General features: G+C 32.4%; 2 protein-coding genes across 3 annotated transcripts; both read left to right on the forward strand.

The window, feature by feature from the left end:
- Positions 1–2,751: 2,751 nt before the first annotated feature.
- On the forward strand, positions 2,752–6,135 carry LOC7472298 (calmodulin-binding receptor kinase CaMRLK). The gene is made up of 2 exons (XM_002317375.4): positions 2,752–4,386; positions 5,203–6,135. The coding sequence occupies exons 1-2, from the start codon at positions 2,982–2,984 to the stop codon at positions 5,844–5,846; spliced, it is 2,049 nt and encodes a 682-aa protein (XP_002317411.3). The 5' UTR covers positions 2,752–2,981; the 3' UTR covers positions 5,847–6,135.
- Positions 6,136–18,579: 12,444 nt separating this feature from the next.
- LOC7472297 (serine acetyltransferase 2) lies at positions 18,580–19,751 on the forward strand. 2 transcript variants are annotated; one of them, XM_024611480.2, is made up of 4 exons: positions 18,582–18,727; positions 18,828–18,852; positions 19,177–19,271; positions 19,701–19,751. In XM_024611480.2, exons 1-4 carry the CDS (start codon positions 18,605–18,607, stop codon positions 19,719–19,721), a joined length of 264 nt encoding a protein of 87 aa, XP_024467248.1. In that variant the 5' UTR covers positions 18,582–18,604; the 3' UTR covers positions 19,722–19,751. The 2 variants fall into 2 exon arrangements, with proteins under 2 accessions (XP_052301467.1, XP_024467248.1); XM_052445507.1 differs by lacking the exon at positions 19,701–19,751 and having other exon boundaries at positions 18,580–18,727; positions 19,177–19,694.
- The last annotated feature ends 958 nt before the right edge of the window (positions 19,752–20,709 follow it).

Genomic DNA, 20,709 nt, shown 5'->3' on the forward strand with positions numbered 1-20,709 from the left:
TGTGCTCAGATTGCGTTGTTCAATCTTTTTGAGAGCATAAAAGAGTTTTTTATTTTATTTTCCCTCCTCTTGAATACTAAATCCCTTAAGAAAAACTCTATCAACCCTTTCGTTCTCTCTTTCGTTCTTAGTTACAAAACTCTCACAATGCTTTCTCTTTTCCTTAACTGCCCTAGTGCTCAACAAAAACTTTTGTTTTTCTTTTAGAAGTAGGGAGTTAAGCCTCGTTTGTTTGCTGGAAAATAGTTTCCTTTTGAAAAGTAAATTCCAAGAAAGTAAATTATGGGAAAGTGAATTATTTTCCGATGTTTGGTAGTGTAATGGAAAATAAGTTGGAAAACATTTTCCAGTATTTGATTATGTCATGGAAAATGAGCTGGAAAATAACTTATTAATGTTTTATTTTTCTCAAGTTTATTAAAATAATGAGAAACAAATCTTACAAATTAAAAGGTTGAATAAGAATGAAATTGAAAAAAAAATTCATAAATATCTCAAATAAAATAAATAATAATCAAAATAATAAAGATCAAATCTAAAAAATAAAAAAAAAAATAAAAGATGAAGAAATTAAAATAATAATAAATAATATTTCAAATAAAATAAATAACGATCAAAAGAATAAGGATCAAATTTGATAGATAAAAAATTTCAATAAAAAAATAATAAGGGAAAAGCAAATAATAATTATAAAAATGAGAACCAAAGTTAATATAAAAATTTACTTTTAAGAGATGAAATTGAAAAATAAATATTCAAAACAAAATATATATAACAATCAAAAGTTTGAGGACCAAATTGATATAATCAGCAAATAATATTACATTTCTAAATTTTTCACAACTTCCAGAAAGTGTTTTCCGTCTAAATTTTTTAAAAAAACACTTTCCTGGAAATCAAGTTAATTTTTTTTTTAACTGGAAAGTATTTTCTGTTGATCAACTTTTTTAATAACAAATAAACATAAAAAAAATCTGAAAGTGATTGAAAACTTTTAGGTAGAGAATTATATACAATCTTAAATCTTAGTTGTCATTCCGTTGGAATCTTGGTTTGGATTTATGCGGATTAGGTGATGCCATATCCACTTAACTTGAGCCTCAAAACTATTCAGAAATATTTTACTCTCAAAACGAGGAAGAACTAAAAGTCACGTGATGGAGCAGGTGAATTACTTGCCCACTAACAAGCTGTGGAGCAAGTTTGCCAGCCACCTTCCAACCCCACGAGGGAATGTTTTTTGGAGCTGCAATGGGAAGCAGCATTGCCCTGCGAGAGAGGCCTTGTTGACCAAGGTGAAAGGTTTGATGCTTAGTCAAGCTTGTTGAACCTAGACATGACATTAGTGCCAAATTGTACTTGAATCATCCAAGAAAAAACGTCCACTCTTTAGAGGTATAGTTAAGCCATTAAAGTTTTGAATTTATTCTTTAAATATTACCGGTTTGAATGTAATAAATCTTAAAATTATTAAAAATTTATATAATCGTTAATTTTAGAATCTCGAAAGATTCATTAAGATATACATAAACTGATACATACACTCTCGGAAAAAAAAGTTCCACTACCAGTATTTGTTCACATGACCGGTTTCGTAAAAAAGAGCACAAAAACTTGACTGTGGCAGCCTTGAACAGAAATATAATCAATTTCCTCACGGTTTGATGTAATCCATTGATTCGAGGAGGGTATATTATATATCTCTCCCTTCAATAAAAACTGGGTAATTTCGTGTGGTGGTGTGGGGATTTATTGTGGAAAGAGCCGTAGCTTTTGAAGGTACAGGCACCTTTTTGCCAGCAGCATTATTTTGAGGACAAACAGAAGTGGAACTGAGATTTTTCGTCAGTGAAATGCGATGAGTTTATAATAAAATATACTTTCGAAGTTGTAATTTCAACTTCTAGCAACTGCAAATGCAACTTCAATCTTTCAGTTCACATCTCTCTCTCTCTCTCTCTCTCTCTCTCTCTCTCTCTCTTAATATTTCCACCTTCATAATTTTATTTAATTCATAGTGCGCCTTTAGATTCCGGAGATCAAACATCATTTACCGGGGTCCATCTGATGTGATTGACTCAACATCACAGATGGGTAGAACCGAGCCCATAAAATCTCTCATATAGCTGCATGCCATGCTATCAACCAGTGCCCCTAGGCAGGAGTAATTTGAAGGGCACCGTATTTTTATAATTCATTAAGGAGGTGAAGGACATTTATGGTGCTGAAGAAGTTAGAGAGAAGAGTCAACCATACCACAACCTTGCTGCCTACCACAAATCTACTTTCTTTCTTCTTCTTTTTTTATAGCTATCCCAGCTGATGTCTGAGGTAAGAACAAATAATAGCAGAGAAACAAAGGAAAAAAACAGTCAAAGATCAAAACTTTCAACCTCGTAAATCTCAGTATGACTGTAAAATTACATTTCTTCAGCAATCACCGCAGCACTATTCGGGTAATTTTTAGATTTTTTTCTAGTCAAAAAACACTTTAATAATTTTAAGTGAAGAGGTAGATTATCTTAATAGGTTTTGAATTTATTCGAGTTGAATCATCTCTGGATCACTGAAGATTTACATTGTTGTTAATTTCAAAACATAAACTGGTCCGAACAACCACATTAATAAAAAAAAAAATTCATTGTTTTTTTATGGATAAAATCCAATCTATTTTCATATATTTAAAAATATATTTTTTAAAGTAAAAAACAATAAACCCATTCTTCTTCTCAAGTTTCAACACGCTGTTAACTGTCCCGTTACCAACTTTTAACGCCATTACTTCCTACTTCACTAACAAAGAAAACTCTCTACCTTTTCTCTTACTCCATTAACAAAATCAGTAAAAACCAAGACAGAAGGAAGGGCCTTAGCATAGCCTTCTTTCTTTACTTATCATTCTCTCCAGATCTTTTCTGCCCTCTCCATGTATGGGAAATAGGAGTGATAGGGGTTGGTGCTTGATACTTTGAAGCGAGAAAATGGAAGTGTTTTGCAGGTTTTTGCTTGTTGTTTCGCTGTTTGTGTTTGTAGAATCTACATGCAACAGTACAGACCAAGAACTGGTCTCAAAGGCTTTTGGCTCTGTCTCTGGCTTCAATCTTTCTTGGTTTCAACATGCTGGCTCGACTTCAAACTGTTCTCATCCTTCTGTAACAGAAATAAGGCTTCCTTCGAGAAACTTGACTGGCAGCATTTCTTGGCATTATCTCAAGAACATGTCTCAACTGCACATAATCGATCTCTCCAGCAATTCTCTTCGAGGTCAGGTGCCAGCTTGGTTTTGGTCTATAAAGAGCTTGAGTGATGTCAATCTGTCCAAGAATAGGCTTGGAGGGAGCATTGGGTTTGGAATTAATAGTTCATCTTCGTCAATGATTAAAGTTCTCAATCTCTCAACCAACAGGTTCACCAACTTGGTTAAACTCTCTGGTTTTGCAAATTTAGAGGTTCTTGATATCTCTCATAATGATATAGGTTCTTTGCCTTCTGGGTTTCCTAACTTGACCAAGCTAGAGTCGCTTAACATTTCAAGCTGCAAAATTTTAGGCAACATAAGAGTCATTTCAGGTCTCCAATCATTGAAGTATCTAGATGTCTCGAATAACAACATGAGTGGTAAATTCCCTTCTGATTTCCCTCCTCTAGATGGCCTCATGTTCCTGAATGTTTCACTAAACAACTTCTCTGGACTCGTTGGCTTAGACAAGTACAGGAAATTTGGAAAATCTGCTTTTAGTCATGGTGGTAGTTTGATTTTCAATACCTCAAAAATCCCAACTAATCCCATCAAGAAGCCACGTTTAAATCAAACCCAACTTCACAAGAAAACCATAAAAAAATACCCACCAATTTACTTACACGCCAAAAAGACCAAGCCCAAATCAAAAACCAAAACCCTGGTTATTTGTGTCTCAGCAACATCATCACTTGTTGTCGTTTCAATTGCCATTTGCGTCTTTTGCATGCACAGAAGACGAAAGATTGCAACGAGAAACAAATGGGCAATCTCTAAACCTGTCCACCTCACTTTCAAGATGGAAAAATCAGGGCCGTTCAGCTTTGAAACCGAGTCAGGTTCATCATGGGTGGCAGACATTAAAGAGCCAACATCAGCACCAGTGATCATGCCATCTAAGCCATTGATGAATTTGACTTTTAAGGACTTGATTGTTTCCACCTCCCACTTTGGCACAGACTCTCTCCTAGCAGAGGGCAGGTGTGGACCCCTCTACAGAGCTGTCCTACCTGGAGATCTCCACGTGGCAATCAAGGTTTTGGAGAATGCAAGAGACCTTGATCATGATGATGCTGTGGCTCTTTTTGAAGATATTTCCAGACTTAAACACCCCAACCTCCTGCCGCTATGTGGGTACTGCATTGCAGGTAGTAACTGCTCTTCTTCTTTTTTTAATGTTTTTTTATCTTTGATTTAGCAGTGGCTATTTATTGTTCTCACGGGTTGTCATTAAGTTCTAGGGTTCTGAGTTTTTGGTGTCGTACTGTGTCGTTTCTATTGTAGGCCCCGGTCACTTCAAATCTAAAAACATAGAAAAAAATTAAAATAAAAAAATCGAATTTTAGCCCATCTACCCAAACAGAGGCTTACGAATGTTTGGTTGTTACTTGTTTCAGCGTGTTTTTTGAATTTTTTTTTAAATAATAATTTTAACATGGTAATATCAAAATAAAAAAATATATTATTTATTTTTGCATTTAAAAAAAAAACGGCTCCAGGCATACCATTATCTCTATCTCTGTCAAGGATGGAATGATTATGACCATTGGGGAGCCCTTTCCTGCTGCTGAGATTGTGTTCTAGTTTACTTTAAAAATTGTTTTTTTTTTAAGTTTTTTATATTTGGAATTATATTAAAATAATATTTTTTATTTTTAAAAATTTATTTTTAATATAAAATATTAAAATAATCTGAAAATACAAAGTTTCAAACCAATGGTTTATTTCTACATATATCGATTTGTACGTTTAATATTTACTCTAATCATTATTCAAATACATTAATTAATAATTTGCAGTTTGAATAATGTTAGGATTCCTACTAAGATCATTCTTCGTCCAATGGAAACACACTTCAGTCGTTTCCATTTTCTTGTGTCTAATGTTTTTTTCTTTTACTTGACAAAATCTTTGTACTTTATTTATTTATTTATTAACTTTTCGATTCGTAATTTTAATACCAGGTAAAGAGAAGCTCGTACTGTACGAGTTCATGTTCAACGGGGATCTCCACCGTTGGCTCCACGAGCTTCCCACACTCAAAACCAACGTAGAGGACTGGAGCACTGACACGTGGGAGAATCAAAACGTCCATAGGTTCCACGTTGCTTCCCCCGAAGAAAAAACTAACTGGCTCACGCGCCACCAAATCGCCGTCGGAGTGGCTCGTGGAGTTGCCTATCTCCACCATGCGGGATCTACTCATGGCCAACTCGTCGCGTCCAACATCCTCCTCTCCGATTCTCTCGAACCTCGAGTTGCCGATTTTGGACTTAGAAATGTCGGCTCAAGTAACAAGAGTGTCGGTTTGGAAAAACAAGATTGTGGGTTTGAGCTTGACGTGTATTGTTTTGGTGTTGTGTTGATAGAGTTAATGACGGGTAAGCAAGGGAGTGAAGGGAATGTGGAGTGGGTTAGGCGGCTGGTGAGAGAGGGGCGTGGTGGTGATGCGCTTGACTCGAGACTGAGACTCGGTGGCGACTCAGTGAGCGAGATGGTCGAGTGTCTGCGAGTTGGATACCTTTGTACGGCTGAGCTGCCTGAGAAGAGACCCACCATGCAGCAAGTCTTGGGTTTGCTCAAAGACATACATCCCGTGTTGAGTTGAAGCACCGACTCTGGTTGAAGTGTTACCTCACGCGCTGAGGATAACTATGACAATGAGGCCACACGAAACTTTGGCGATCATAGCGTTTTGATGATTGAAAAATCAAGTGATGTTCACGCGCTATGAAGTGAAATGGGGTTGGAATTTAAGCGAATTTGGACAGACCTTCTTGCTTGTTGCTATCTCTCTCAAGAATTCTAGCTTTTTTTTATGTTTTATTACTAATTCTTTTACACGTGTTGAATTAATTTTTCTGAACATGAAAAAAATATATTCTAAGTATTGATAATGTTTTTCTATTAAAAAATTATTTTTAAATACAACTTAATTAATTTTTTAATTAATTTAACAAGTTCAAAAATAATCTGAATAATCAATAAAAATATAATGACTCAAAAAAATTTAAGAAAATATTCTTTTAAAAAAAATGTATATTTAATTGGCAATGTCGTGTCGTGGGTGCACATGGTAAAATGTCGAGATCAAAGTCTTCTAAGTATGCTAGTTTTATTAGAAATTCTAAGTATAATGGACTAGATATGGCTAGGGAGGTATTAGCATCTTAAAGTCTCTTGTTTTTTTTTTTTTTATGATTTGGTTCTTAGTTTTGAATTTCTTCAATCAAACTTCTAATTGACTATCAAACTTTAATTTTTTTACAATTAAGCCTCCAATTTGACTAATTAAACTTTTTAAATTTCAATTTCAGTTTCTAAACTTCGATTTCTTTCAATTAACATCTAAATTGACTCCAAAAAAATAATTTTTCTTGTAAGTAAGTCCTCAATAAAATTAATTAAGCCTTCCAAAATCCTTCTTGAGTTCTTACTCATTCAAATTTGTAATTTTTTTACCTCAAATAAAAATATTTTCACCAAATGGATCTTTTGTCAATCAGAATTGGGTAGCTAATTAAATTTGTTAATCTTGTAAATTGTGGTCCTTTAACTTTTTCACTTATCATTTTGGTCATTCACCACCAATTTAGACATTCTTCTAGGCTTTCTCCAAGTGTATCCTCTTTTATTTTTGGATTTTATTTTTCTTGATTTTTTATGAGGAAAAAAATAGGTAACAACATGTAATATATTAGATCGATCTAGGTTAACCTGTTAAATTCATGACTCGAATCATGAAACTATGATAACCCCAAATAAAGCAAATTAAAACAAATTATAAAGCTCAATTCTTAATCAACTCAATGTTGAAGAATGTAATTAAAAATAGAAAATAAATACATGAGTTAACTTGTTAAACTCGTAACTCGAGTTATGAGACCAGGATAAATTCATAGAAAGTAAACAAAAAAATAATTCGATTCAACTCGGGTTAACCTGTCAAAACTACGACCTAGGTCATGAGACTATGATAATCTCATAGAAAGCAAATCAAAATAAATTATAAAGCTTAATTTTCAATAAACCCATTGTTGAATGATGAAATTAAAAAAATCAATCTACAAATAGTACATGATAAACTGACCTGAGTTAACATAGGTTAACCTACAAAACACGTGACTCAGGTCATTAAATCGGGATAACCTTATAGAAAACAAACTGAAACAAATCATAGAGTCAAATTCATAATCAACCAAATGTTGAAGGATGAAATTAAAAAAATTTCAATTAAAAAAGACAAAACAAATCAAGTTAATTGGGTTAACCTGCCAAACCTGCGATCTGAGTCATGAGACTGAGATAACTTCATAGAAAGAAACCCAAAATAAATTATGAAACCTAATTTCTAATAAACTCAATATTGAAGAATAAAATTAAAAAAAATACCAATTAAAAAAAGACAAAAAAAACTTGAGTCAATCGGGTTAACTCATGACACTGGTTATGAGACCGAGCTAATTATATAGAAAACAAACTATAATAAATCATGAAATTCAATCTCTAATAAACCAAATATTAAAGGAAAAAATTAGAGGAAAAAACATAAATTTTGAATGGAAAAAAATTCAAAAGAAAAAAGAAACACTATTAAAGTAAATAGTGTTTTGTGAGGTGATGTGCCATAAAAACACCATTATTTTTAGTTTTTGTTTTTTTTTTTAATTTTTGTCATGTATAGACAAGAATTTAAAGAAAAAATAAAGTTTTTAAAGAGAAAAGGAAGGGAAAAAAAGGGATATGGGGTTAAGGTAAAGGAAAGGCAATGGTGGGAGAGATTTATTATTATTATTATTATTTCTTTTTGGTTGAAGATGTTGATCTTGTTGAGTTGAACACTAATCGATTGCCTGTTCTTGGAGGGTTACAATCATCAATCCTTAATAAACCATAAGTTTTTGATCTCTTTGTTCAGGTCTTGTTGGTTAAAGATCGAATAAAGGGGACTAAGAAATATATATATATATATATATATATATATATATATATATATATATATTTCTTAGTCCCCTTTATTCGATCTTTAATTGTTTTATATTTTTCTTTTGCTTCTTTTGATATTGGATTTTCCTTTTTGTTTTTTGCAAAGGAAAAAACAAAAGGGATGCCCCATGCACGTCCCTTTTTCAAGTTACGTGGTTAGGCTGCCCACCAGCCTAGAATAAGCAGATGAAGGAGGGACCAGCTTATGGGCGGATGGTGCATAATAAAATTGCTTAGTTAACAAGTTGGAAATTATCGATTTTAAACCGTTTGGGAATGCGGTGATAAAATTGCTTAGTTAACACGTTGGAAATTATTGATTTTAAACCGTTTGGAAATGCTGTTTGCACCGTGTTTTTTAAAAATTCAATTTTTTACTAAAATTTAATATATTTTGTATGTTTTGGATCGTTTTGATGTGCTAATATCAAAAATGATTTTTAAAAAAATAAAAAATCATCATTGACATGCATTTTGACACGAAAAGTTATTTGAAAAGCAACCGCAACCACACTGTGGCAAACACTTTTATTGCACTTTTCAGTCAACGCCCACTTGATAGAAGCCAAAATACCATTGATTTTTCCGATCACAGTCATAATATTGAACTGCCGATATTTTCTTGATGAAGTATCCAGAGCGCCTGAGCGGAGTAGTTCAAGCTTTCAATCCCTAGATTGTTTCAATCACTATGAACGCTTCGGAGGAAAGATGGCAAATTTGAGTTTGCATGGGGTTAGATAAGAAAAGGTGATTTAGAGTTCCTAGCTAGAGCTAAAATGATTCCATATAACTTCAAGATTAAAAACGATTCTTAATTTATTTTAGGTAAGAAAAAAGCATCCGCAGGGATGCTTCCAAGGCTAAAGTGACAATGTCGCAAGATGGAGAAGATGCAGACAAAGTAAGATATCGCAGGCGCGCGCGCGGTTGGTACAATTTTCTTTGTTTTTTAGTGCTTGTAGGATCAAAGAATCCAATGTGATCACGAGATACCGCCCTAACATATTTTAGGAATAATATGTGAGAATTATCAGAACAATACAAGGATTCATGAACTTCAGAGATGTCCATAAAAACTTTAAAAATCTCTCAATTTAATAATTTAAATTATTAAATTAAGATTATTCTTTGGTATGATTTCAAAATTTAAATGACTAAACAGTTACGAGTTCGAATCTCATTATTTTTATTTATTTGATAAAAAGTTATTGGGTTGAAATGGTTCTTTGACATGGTATCAGAGTTTTGATAATCGAACGGTCACGAGTTCGAATCTCATCATTCTCATTTATTTGATAAAAATTAAATATAAGGTAACGTGAATCTGTGCAAGTTTCAAGATCAAAGTGTTTTTATTTGAGAGGATATATTGAAAAATAATATAATTAAGATCTTACTTAGCCGTTTAAATTATTGGATCGAGATTGTTTTTTTATAAAAGAAAAGAAAAAAAATTATGAGCGGCCAGTTTTGATCGAGCGTGTTTGGGAGTGTGGTTGCGGTTGTTTTTTAAGGTGTTTTTCACTCGGAAATGTATGAAAATAATATTTTTTTTATTTTTTACATCAGCGCATCAAAATGATCTAAAAACATCAAAAAATATTATTTTAAAGTGAAGAAAAAAATAAAAAATATAATTTTTTTTAAAATACTTTTAAAACGCGAAACAAAACAGGAGAAGTATCTTTAGCCCAGAGTCAAAAGAGATAGAGAGATCCATGACGTGGTCGTTCTCAAAGAAAATGAAGATAATCCAGTGCTAATAGCTTTTTGCACAGACACTTCGATCAGAGCAGCACTGAATCTTCGAAAGATAGACATTTCAAAAGGTGGGTTGGAAATGCATATGGTAAGCGACATGTCATCGTCATCAAAGATATGGAGAGCTAAAGCAAAAGCAGCCTCACTCTGAGAGTCTGAGACCCATCTGCAAGCCACCTCTTTATTCCCAGAAAAGTAAAAGGAGAAGAAAGTGATATGTGGGTCCATCACCAATTTGTAAAAAAAAAAAAAAAAAATTACTCAATATCTGTAGCAAGATCGGTTGGTAACGTTCTTACTTTCCAACCGATTTTCAACGGTTGATGGGCCATGTAAAATTTTACCAGTTAAAAAAACGGTTGGTAGAAATTTACCAATCACCGCGGTTAGTCGCTATATAGTTATTTTACTTTGCTACATAGCTATTTTACCCCTGTTTCATTGCAGTTTCAATGTGTTTTTTAGTAAAACAGATAAAATAAATATATTGGTTTCTCCGTCGTGTTTTTTTAACAAAAAAAATCCTAAGCATAAATTGAAAAATTTATACATAAATTTATTTAGATAAATTAAGAATTATTTGTATGAATAAATATAAAAAATAGTTTTAATATGTCTATTCAACTCGGATCGAATAATTTGTTTCTAATGTAAAAGAATGAGCATGCAAGTGTTGTAAATATATTTTTTAACACCGAGAAAAAAATATAACTATAAATAAAAAAATCAGTGTTCACATATAGTAAAATATATGTGAGAATCACATGCTCACACTCCGTTGCAATCTAGGTTATGAGATCGTAATAATCTTGTAAAAAGCAAATCAGAACAAATTAATCATATAGAAACAAACATAAAACATATAATAAAACCCAATTCAAAATAAATCAAATGTTTTTAAAAAATTACATATGACACCTTTTTTTAAAAAAAATATGGAAACAATAATCTATTGATTGACATGGGCTTTACAATTCAACCCGTCAAATATGTAACTCGAGTTATGAATTTCATTGGGTTTAATAAGAAAGTTATTTGTTTTTTTTGCTAAATATATAACAATAATTTTTTTAAAAAAATAATAATAAAAAAGAGAAATTAAAGAAAAATAAAAAGAGCAAGCTCAGCACACTCGGGCTTTTAAAAACCCATCTTGTGTGTTTGAGCTTGTTTATTTCTTTTTAATTTATAAGGAATGAATAACCTGTTGTCCGCTACTTTTTCCAAAAAAAAAAAGTTAGGTAAACGACATGTTATTTACCAGTCTAAAAATAAAAAATTAGCCCATAAAATTATTTCCTCTAATAACCCATAGTTCAACCCATTCGCTTAAAAACACATAATAAACATTCCTAGAACATGAAAAAAAAAATCTCATATATTATCCCAAAAGAACAAAAAATGGCTCAAAATATCAAATAAAGTTGGGTAAGAATTTTCTTTCTTGATCTATATTTATTTTTTTAGGCAACATTGAGACTCAAAACAATCATCATCAAATTTCTTTGATCAAATGAAATTTATTAATACTATGCTTGATATTTTTCATGGTCACAAATAGTGTCAATCATATATATATATATATTTTATTATATCAAAATCTAGTGACTCTCTCTCTCTTTCCTCTCTCTAGCATATGAAATGAAAACAAGAAAAATAAAATTTTATACTGAAAGAGAATTTAAAAAATATATAGGGATAAAAAATATAACACTGAGAAAGTATAACGACTAATGTTAACTTTTTCACAAACTTTCTAACCACTATCCATTTTTATTTTGGTTTTTTATCTTTTGATTTTGTTTTCCCTTGACAATTTAACTTAAAATGATTCTTAATTAAGTCTAGAAAGGGTAAAATTAAAAAAAAAATTTGAAATAAAAAAACATTATAAATAGTGAGTCTACAATGTTTTGTAAGAGAATTCACAATATAATTTTGTATAATGAATCTTCCATGTATTTTTAGAGTATTGTTAATATTTAGCAATAGCCTCCAAGAAAATGGCAATATCATCAACCATAGCGGAACAGTTGGTAATAATTCCAGATGCACATGTACGTGCATGCTTTTTTTTTTTTATTATTATTAATGTGGATATCCGGGTCAGTTTGTGCGTACTTTAACTAATTTTATGGATCCTGAAACTAACGATCATGTAGGCCTCTAGTAACCCTGAAATTTATGGGACTCGAACTAGTGATTTTTAGGGAACAAACTTAAAACCTGACCAGTTGAGCTATACCATTTAGGATGTGCATGCATATTTTTAACCATGTGTTTGGTTGCAAATTTCTTGGAATATTAGGTTTTTAGGAAAACTATTTTAATTCTAAGTGGCTCTAAATTTTTTCAACTGAAGTTTTTGTTTTATTTTGATGTATCTAAGATAATTAATTAATTGTATCAGTACAAATAGTAAACAACATAGAAAAGTAAGAGCTTAGAAAAAACTTAAGATTGTAATATATAATAGCACTATCTAAAAAAAAAAAAAAAGCTCTCTTCACACAAAGACAAATTTAAATATAATACGATTTCTTTTCCAAAACACTACAATTTGTTAAATGCAACAAAAAAAAATTTCAAACCTTTTAATTACATTTTTCTCTTACTTAAGTTAATAAAGTATAAAAAAGAAGTGTAGTGAAACTTGAGATGAATATATAAGAAGGAAAGTCTTTAAATATGTGTAGAGATGTTATGGAAACATCTTAGCAATCTTGTTATGTGAAAGAAAAAAGAAAACCACCATAAAATGTTGATTGATTTTTATAATGAAAATACGTATAATGCATACATGCTTATACTTCTTCTAAACTAAATACATTTATTAGAGGTAAAAATTTCTAAGATAGTGATTTGGGGCTTCGGCTAATAACAAAACCTAATCCTCACTTTTATTTTATTATGATTCAAAATAATAATTAACTAAGAGTCGAGTTTCGAATTGTTTCCGTTAATTACCCAATTTTTATTAACCTACCATAAGTTAATTATTTTACCAAGTATTTTCATTATAAATAACCACAAATATCTCATCTAACTTATTTGATAGACATTGTCATAACTTATTTCTGAGTTATTCCCCATATTCATCTTTTTTTCTTTCCAAAAAATAAATAAATAAAATAAAGACTAGCATTTTGGCAAAAGCAAGCCGAGAGGATTTTACATGTTGAAAAAAATCAAGCTGTAATTTTAGATGGAATTGGAAGCCTAATTGTACCCCTGTTTTACCCAAAACTAGAGAAACAATATAAACTCAATGTACCCCCGTTTTACCCAAAACTAGAGAAACAATATAAACTCAATGTCAAATTATATGATTATTAGACGAATCAGAATAAAAATTAAATCTAGGGACATAATTAGATTTTTAATAGGTCAATTTGATTTAATCATGGGCCAAATTAAAGTATAATTATATTTAAGAATTAATTGGGTTCAATTGAAGGATTTAATTAGGTGCAAGGACTTAGTTATACTTTAATTATGTAAAATTAATATTATTAGGTTGAGAGCCTAATTTGGGCTTACTTAAGAAGATTAGTATTTTAAAAGACCAATTTTAATTTTTTTCAAAGTCAATTGATTCAAATAAGGGGTAAAATCACAATTAAGGGCTAAATTGAAAAAATTTGCAGCCAATGATCATTTTGAAAAAGGCGCCGAACTCTAGGGATAAAATTGAATGAAATCAGGGGTGAAATTGAAGAGAATCGAAAGTTTAATGCTCATTTGAGGGTCAAATTGCATAAATCTAAAATCAATGATCAAAATAAAAAAGGCATTGAAATCCAGGGCTGATAATGAAGTTTGACAAAGGCATAATTGTATAAAATTGGAAATTTAGGGTTAATTAGGGGTACAATTGAAAGAAATTAAAATATGGAAGATCAAATTGAACTTTTACCAAAACCCTAAATCCCTAAAATGACGCCGTTTTGATATTATATATTAAAAAAGAAGACCAGATGATGCATTGTCTAGTGAATGTTCATCTTCTTCTTCATTTTGCTAGAAAAAGCTACTCGAGTGGCCTCTTTCCACAAGACATTTAACGATTCATCTCTTCACCAAATTTGACAAAACTTACACGTAAACGATGGCCTGACATCTGACTACACTCCAATGTGATCTTTTCTGGTCAATTGATGCCATGGTAGTATTGGCACCACCTAAAAATGGTCAGCCCGACCAGTCCTTTCTGCAGTAACTTTTCCAGGCCATAATAGCAACTTTAAGCCAATGGTTGAGATCCTTTTGGGTTGAATCAAGGGCCAAGATTAGACACCATTATAGAAAAAATATCTTTTTTCCACCTACTTAAACACCATTATTGAAAAAATATCCTTTTTCCACCTTTATAAGTAGGGGTGGATTCCATGGTCTGAGGGAGGGGAAATCAGAGGCCACAGTTGGAAAAAAAACCAACCTTCACCCTCAGTTTTACTCCTTTTCTATCATTATCATTTTTTTTTCTTCTTCACAGCCATAACTTTGGTTTCTTTAACCACCACCACCTCACTAATAATGTGATCATCGGTGGCCTAGCACCCTTATTACCCCATTTCCATGCCAACAACAGGAGTAGCCACCACAGGCTTCTCTCCCTCTTCTCTGCAAGATTCTTTTTCTTCCTCCAAGACCAGCAACAACCCCTGCAACTTTGACCTCTACTCATCGACAACAGTGGCAACAACTCTAGTAGATTGATAATTGCCACCATTTCAATTTCTTTCTTCTCCAGCGTCGGTAGCAACAACAATTCCAATCATGCCATCAAAGTTAGATAATTTTTTGAATTGGTCTCATATTTTAACGCCATCATGTCAAAGTGTTTTTTCTTCAAATAAATAATTATTAATCAATATCAATAAAAATAACACATTGATAAACTTATCACTAAAAATTCTTGATAACATAACAAAAGAAAATTAAAAAAAGATCAAGCTCTCTCTCTCTCTCTCTCTCTCTCTCTCTCACTCATAAGCTCGATCTAATTGAGCTCTTTTGGATCACCTCAATTTAGTATTCTAGAATAATATCATTTCTACATGGTATTATTCATTATTGTTCATGAATATTACTTTTTCAACCCAACCGAGCTCTGGTTGGGCTTGGTTTGGCCTAGCTATAAATGTAACTCGGCTTACTATTCCATCATACTTTTCAGCAAAAGTTACTAGTGAAAGTTACCAAAAAAATAGAATTACCACCTTGAGCAGCTCCAAATATTTTTCTAAATATTTTCTAAGGTTATATATTCTCAGGTTGAGTGAGAGAGAGAGAGAGAGAAAGAGAGAGAATAGATCTTAACAATAATATAACACATCTCCATTACATAAAGAGCACATTCAATGAAATAGAGAACACACAAATCTCTCCTCTACAAAAAAAAAAAAACATCATTTTCATCTTCTTGAATTTATACATGTTCATCGCTTCAAAAAAATAAAAGACCCTCAAATATTGACTTAAGTATCAAAATGTTCTTTGTTTCACTAGGTACTTATTTTACAAGTAGAACACAAGCCCAAAACTTATTAGGCAGGGAAAGTCCATTATTTTTGTGAAGTTTTTCCATGATTTCATAAATAATGTTGTTTGTGGAAAACTGAACAAAAAGTCAAATCATTCCTTTTCACTTTTTCCCAAAAACTTTTCATGGTTGACGAGGGTCAAATATAGGGAGGACTGGTTGATCTCCTTACCGGGACTCCAACTCTTCTATAGCTCTAATAAATCTACAACAAGGTTCAATTACTCAACGATGTTGCTACAGAGATGCTACTACATTTTAGCACTCTTTTTTCTACTTAACAACAAGCTCTTGTACATGTATTAAATATGCATAGACAACTTCAGTTCCTTGAAAAAACAATGAAGAATGACATATAAATGAGTAACACTCACACTGCTACACTTAAAAGGAGCTACATACCTCATTCTTACATGAAACACTTCAAATAGTCCAGTCACCATTTATCTCTATGGCCTCACTTATACATTAGAAAAAAACCTAGGTAAGAGACAACCTTCATGACTCCACGAGTCTGTGAGCTAAAACATAGTGCCCATCAAATGGAAAATTCTCTATTTTATCACAAAATGTTACACACTCAACACTTCAAAGACTGTGTCTCTACTCAAGCTGGTGTAGGTGACTATGAGGGACTTAAAGACCCTCGGGAGAACATACAAAATGTAAGAAGTATCCTAAAACTTGACACACAAGACACTGATCTTATGTGCAAAGTTCTTCCCACAAAACTTCATGGATATACAAGTGCATAGTATCATAGTCTAAAGCTTGACTCTATTCTCCACTTTCATGATCTCAACTCCAAAATAATCTTTCATTTTAGCATAAAAATCCTTGAAAAAAAAAAAGGTACCACTTCGTAGTCACACAACAAGATGATAAAAGCATGAGGGCATATATCTAAAGATTAAACTAGAAAATGCTAAGTATGGATAATATGATTGAACTTATGACCACCAAAACCTTGATCAATGGAGTCTATAAATATTCCATCTAGAAAAAATTATACACCTTTCTTGATAAAAATCTCCTCGGTGTGAAACATGTAATGGAGAAATACATCAAGATGGGAAAAGCTAGAGTGACCAAATAAGGTCACCTACATTTCCAAGAATATCTACCATGTTATTAATCTCTAATAAGAGCATAAAAAAAAAAAAAACACCAAAGGGAATATTTATGATGGTCTGACATTCCCCGAGCTCATGACCATACCTCTTATAATGACATGTTTTGAGGCGTTGGCCACCATAAAAGGAAAGAACTTTTTATAATACTCATCTCCAATAAAAAATGGTTCAAACACAAGGAGTCTCAATAAGTTGTCTCTTTCACCATGATAAAAGGTAAGACATTGATGAGTGCTACACACTAAAAAAAGAGATAGAATGATTGATAGTTAGAGGTCACCTCTACTAGTTTATGACAAAAGAAAAGCAGTTGAAGCATTGGTGCACTTTATCGCGCTGCCTAAGATCAAATAATTCATTAATTTTCTCCAAATATTTGAATTTCCATCTTTTAAGTTTTTCAATGAAATAGTATATCAATTTTTTCCGGGTCATAATGACCACTATCTCTAGGTCCCCGTAACCACTATCTTCAGGTCCTAATGACCAATATCTTTAGGTTTTTGTGACCACTTATCTCCAGGTCCCATAACCACCGTCTAGGTCCTTGTGATTAATTTTCTCTAGGTCTCTATGACCACTTGTCTCCAGGTCCTAGTGACCACCATCTCTAGGTCCCTATGACCAACTTTCTCCAGGTCAATCTCGCGGCCAATTATCTCTAAAAAGTCATAGATCTTTCTTAATGAAATATTGACAAAAATCTCTCATGGATTCAAAAAATAGACAAACACTCAAAGGTATGATGCCTACACAAGTAACATTTTTGTGCAAATATGACCATATAGATAAACTTTTACACTGTAAGTATTTCTCCATGTATGTTTACAAGACTTTAGGGGGCAAATGATATTACAGAAAATAGCTTGGCCCAACCGAGCTCACTCTTTCTCCTTTCTCACCCTCTTTCCCCCCTCTCCTCTCTCTTCCATTGGATTGGTCTAACCGAGCTATTCTAGTTTAGTTAGGTTTACTATTTATGAATAGTACTATTTCTACATGGTACTATTCATTACTTTCATGAATAATAAGTTTTCAACCCAACCGAGCTCTAGTTACTCTGTTTGGCCGAGCTACAAATGTAGCTCAGTTTAATATTCCATCATACTTTTTAACTAGAATTGCTAGTGGAAATTATTACAAAATAGAACTACTACCTTGAGTAGCTTTAGAAAGTTTTCTAGATATTTTTTAGATGTTTTTTAGATATTTTTCAATGTTATATATTTTCAGGTTTTGAGAGGGGGAGAGAAATGATGGATCTTAACAACAATACAACTAGGGGTGTTTAAAAAAACCGAATAACCAAAAAAACCGATGGAAATTAACCGAGAAAACCGAACCGAGATGAAAAACCGATTACTAAAACCCAAAAATCTTTCCGGTTCGGTTCGATTCCGGTTTTACCACCAAAACCGGTGAACCGAACCGGCTACCCATAAAAATAAAGCCAGAAAGGCAGAAACGACCTAGTATAAATACTAAATGGTATAGTAAAGTGTAAACCTAAACCTAAATGACATTACAATTTACTTCTGCAGCCGCCGCCCACACCAGACCAGCCTTCTTCCTTTCCCCTTTAATTTTCATCTTCTCTGCCTCTTGCCCCCTGCATCTCTGCATCTGTCTCTTGACTCTCTTCTCTAGCTGATCAATAAGTAAATAACCCAAATCTCTGCATCCATCTAGTAGACTTGCAGTGGAAAAAAAACCCGAACAAAACCCCTTGACGTCTCTCTTCACCCGTAGCAGAAAGAGTCAAAAAAGTAAAGTTTACTGTTTATCCATGTGTTCATTCTCGTGTGCTTGTAAGTTTTACTTGTAAGTTATAACATTTGTTCCATTAGAGATCTTTGACCTCTGCGTCTCTCTTCAGTCCTAGCTTATGCACTGATGTGAAAGTAAAGTGTTTGAATTGAAATAGGCAATATAAGCATCATGTGGCATGTCATGTTTCTTTTACAGGGATACCATTCCCTGCAATCCTATAGAGTAGCACATGTTTTGTGGAACCAAGGACGGACAGTACTGGCCTTGGCATTGCAAAGTCGAATCAGCGAGGTAGTTGGAAGATAATCTGTACTATTCTTTTCTTTCCATTTTTCTTATGGGTTGATGTTTTCTTTTTTTCTTCTCATAATTTCATAATTACTCTGTCCAGGTTTTTGGCATTGACATACATCCAGGTATGTTTATATATTTATTTATTACATGTTCCATGTCATTGTATTCTATAATACCTTGTTACTTAATTCTGGAAAAATCAGGGTGGGAAATTTTACTTAAGAGAGAGATATACTTTTGTTTGAAATTATCTAGAAAGCATGTTAGCATATTCAGGCAGTATATTAATGTTCCATTGCTGCAAAAGCAATTGTTGATAAATCATACTTCTTGAGGAATTTATTCTTGGAAGATGTTTTGCGCCTTTTTATTCATATCAAATAATAAAGATATTGTTTCTGACTGCTTGTAAGCCCAATATTTGACCTTTTTCATTCACTGGGCAGCTTCCAGAATTGGAGAGGGCATATTATTGGATCATGGGACGGGTGTGGTTGTCGGTGAAACTGCTGTCATTGGAAACAGAGTCTCGTTAATGCATGTAAGCCACCCTGATCCTTCCCTTCTACTGTTATTTAATGTAAGAATTAATCTGGGTACTATTATATTGGTACCTGGCTTAATTGGGTGTATTGTGTTGTTAAGTTCTGCTACTAGTTACAGCACCAATTTTCCCACTCTCCTGAGAGTTTTCTATTTTATTTCCATGATTCTTGTTTACAGTTTTTCTCTTATTTTTATGTTGTTTGAGGTCTTGCTTGATAAGTTGCTGTAAATTATATTGGGAAATGTCAAGATATTTTATATGGTTTACTTGTAAATTTGATTTGGTTATGTTACCACTTTTTTAGAGGACAAATTTTTCCAAGCATTGCCAAGTTTCAAAAGCTTTAGTTGCCTTGCACTGAATAGTAAAACCGTGTATTGAAAATTGTATCTGACTAATAAAGATGATTTAATATTTCAATAGATGGAGGAATGGATTCTGTAAAGGACAATGTGCATGGGACGCCTTGTTTATGGAACAGATTAAGTAGTCCCAGTTCATCCATATCCCAATATTGCAAATTCGGTTTAGAATATGTAGAAATTTGATGTTAGGACAGAAGCACCTGTTGGAAAAGAAGTATGCATCTAATGTATTTGAATGTACATTTGTACTGACCTTTTAAATAGGAATGAAAATTGAAAGTTCATATTGTGGTCAATGTTGGGACAATCTGATTTTTGCCACACGTTTATATCTTTTATTCTTTACAGATGCTAGCAAAGAATTCTTTGAACATGTGGCCGTCACTTTTAGAGATGGAAGATCCAGTCATAACTGGTGAGCACCACCTTTCTGTTTTTGTTTTTCATATTGTTTTACTGTAATTACGAACAACTAATCTGGAATTTTTGGATGCTGGTGTTGCTGGGTTTTTTTTTTCAAAGTTCAAATTATGCCGGATGTTTATGATAATTTATTGCTGGTTGCTAATGTATTCGCTTGTTAATGTTAACTTTTCTAGTGCGAACAGACTTTTAATTTGAGGTTTTAAAATTTAATTATGCATTTTGCATATTGCATTAATTTAGCACTTTGGGAAGTATATTAAAAGTTAGCTAATTTGCATCTCTGTGGGATTTTAATTAATGCCCAAATTCATGTCCAGATTTTAATTCATATTGAAAGTTAGTCAATTCATATTAAAAGTTAGCCATGTAAATTAGTTTAACATTATAAATGTTTAAAACCGAACATCAGTTTGCTTTAAATTTAAAAGCTTAATTTAATGTAAGGCAAAATCCATTTTCTTTGAAGTGAATTCCTGCCTTTTGGGATATTTTGTAATGAATGAAAGACTAAATCTGCCCAAACCGTAAGCCAATTTAAAAAAAACCAAAAAAACCCAAGGGATCATGTTTTGTAGATACAACATAGGCCTAAAACTCACCGGTCAGGGAAAATTTCCCATTATTTCTGTAAAGTTTTTAAA

The sequence above is a fragment of the Populus trichocarpa genome, chromosome 11 (genome assembly GCF_000002775.5).
Source record: "Populus trichocarpa isolate Nisqually-1 chromosome 11, P.trichocarpa_v4.1, whole genome shotgun sequence".
Lineage (NCBI taxonomy): Eukaryota > Viridiplantae > Streptophyta > Magnoliopsida > Malpighiales > Salicaceae > Populus > Populus trichocarpa.

Bases quoted from the DNA above. Each gene is read 5' to 3' on its own strand.
- LOC7472298 (XM_002317375.4), top strand. From the start codon at position 2,982: ATGGAAGTGTTTTGCAGGTTTTTGCTTGTTGTTTCGCTGTTTGTGTTT. The intron at 4,387-5,202 runs GTAGTAACTGCT...TTTTAATACCAG, and splicing joins ATGTGGGTACTGCATTGCAG to GTAAAGAGAAGCTCGTACTG.
- LOC7472297 (XM_052445507.1), top strand. From the start codon at position 18,605: ATGTGGCATGTCATGTTTCTTTTACAGGGATACCATTCCCTGCAATCC. The intron at 18,728-18,827 runs GTAGTTGGAAGA...TACTCTGTCCAG, and splicing joins TGCAAAGTCGAATCAGCGAG to GTTTTTGGCATTGACATACA. The intron at 18,853-19,176 runs GTATGTTTATAT...TTCACTGGGCAG, and splicing joins TGGCATTGACATACATCCAG to CTTCCAGAATTGGAGAGGGC.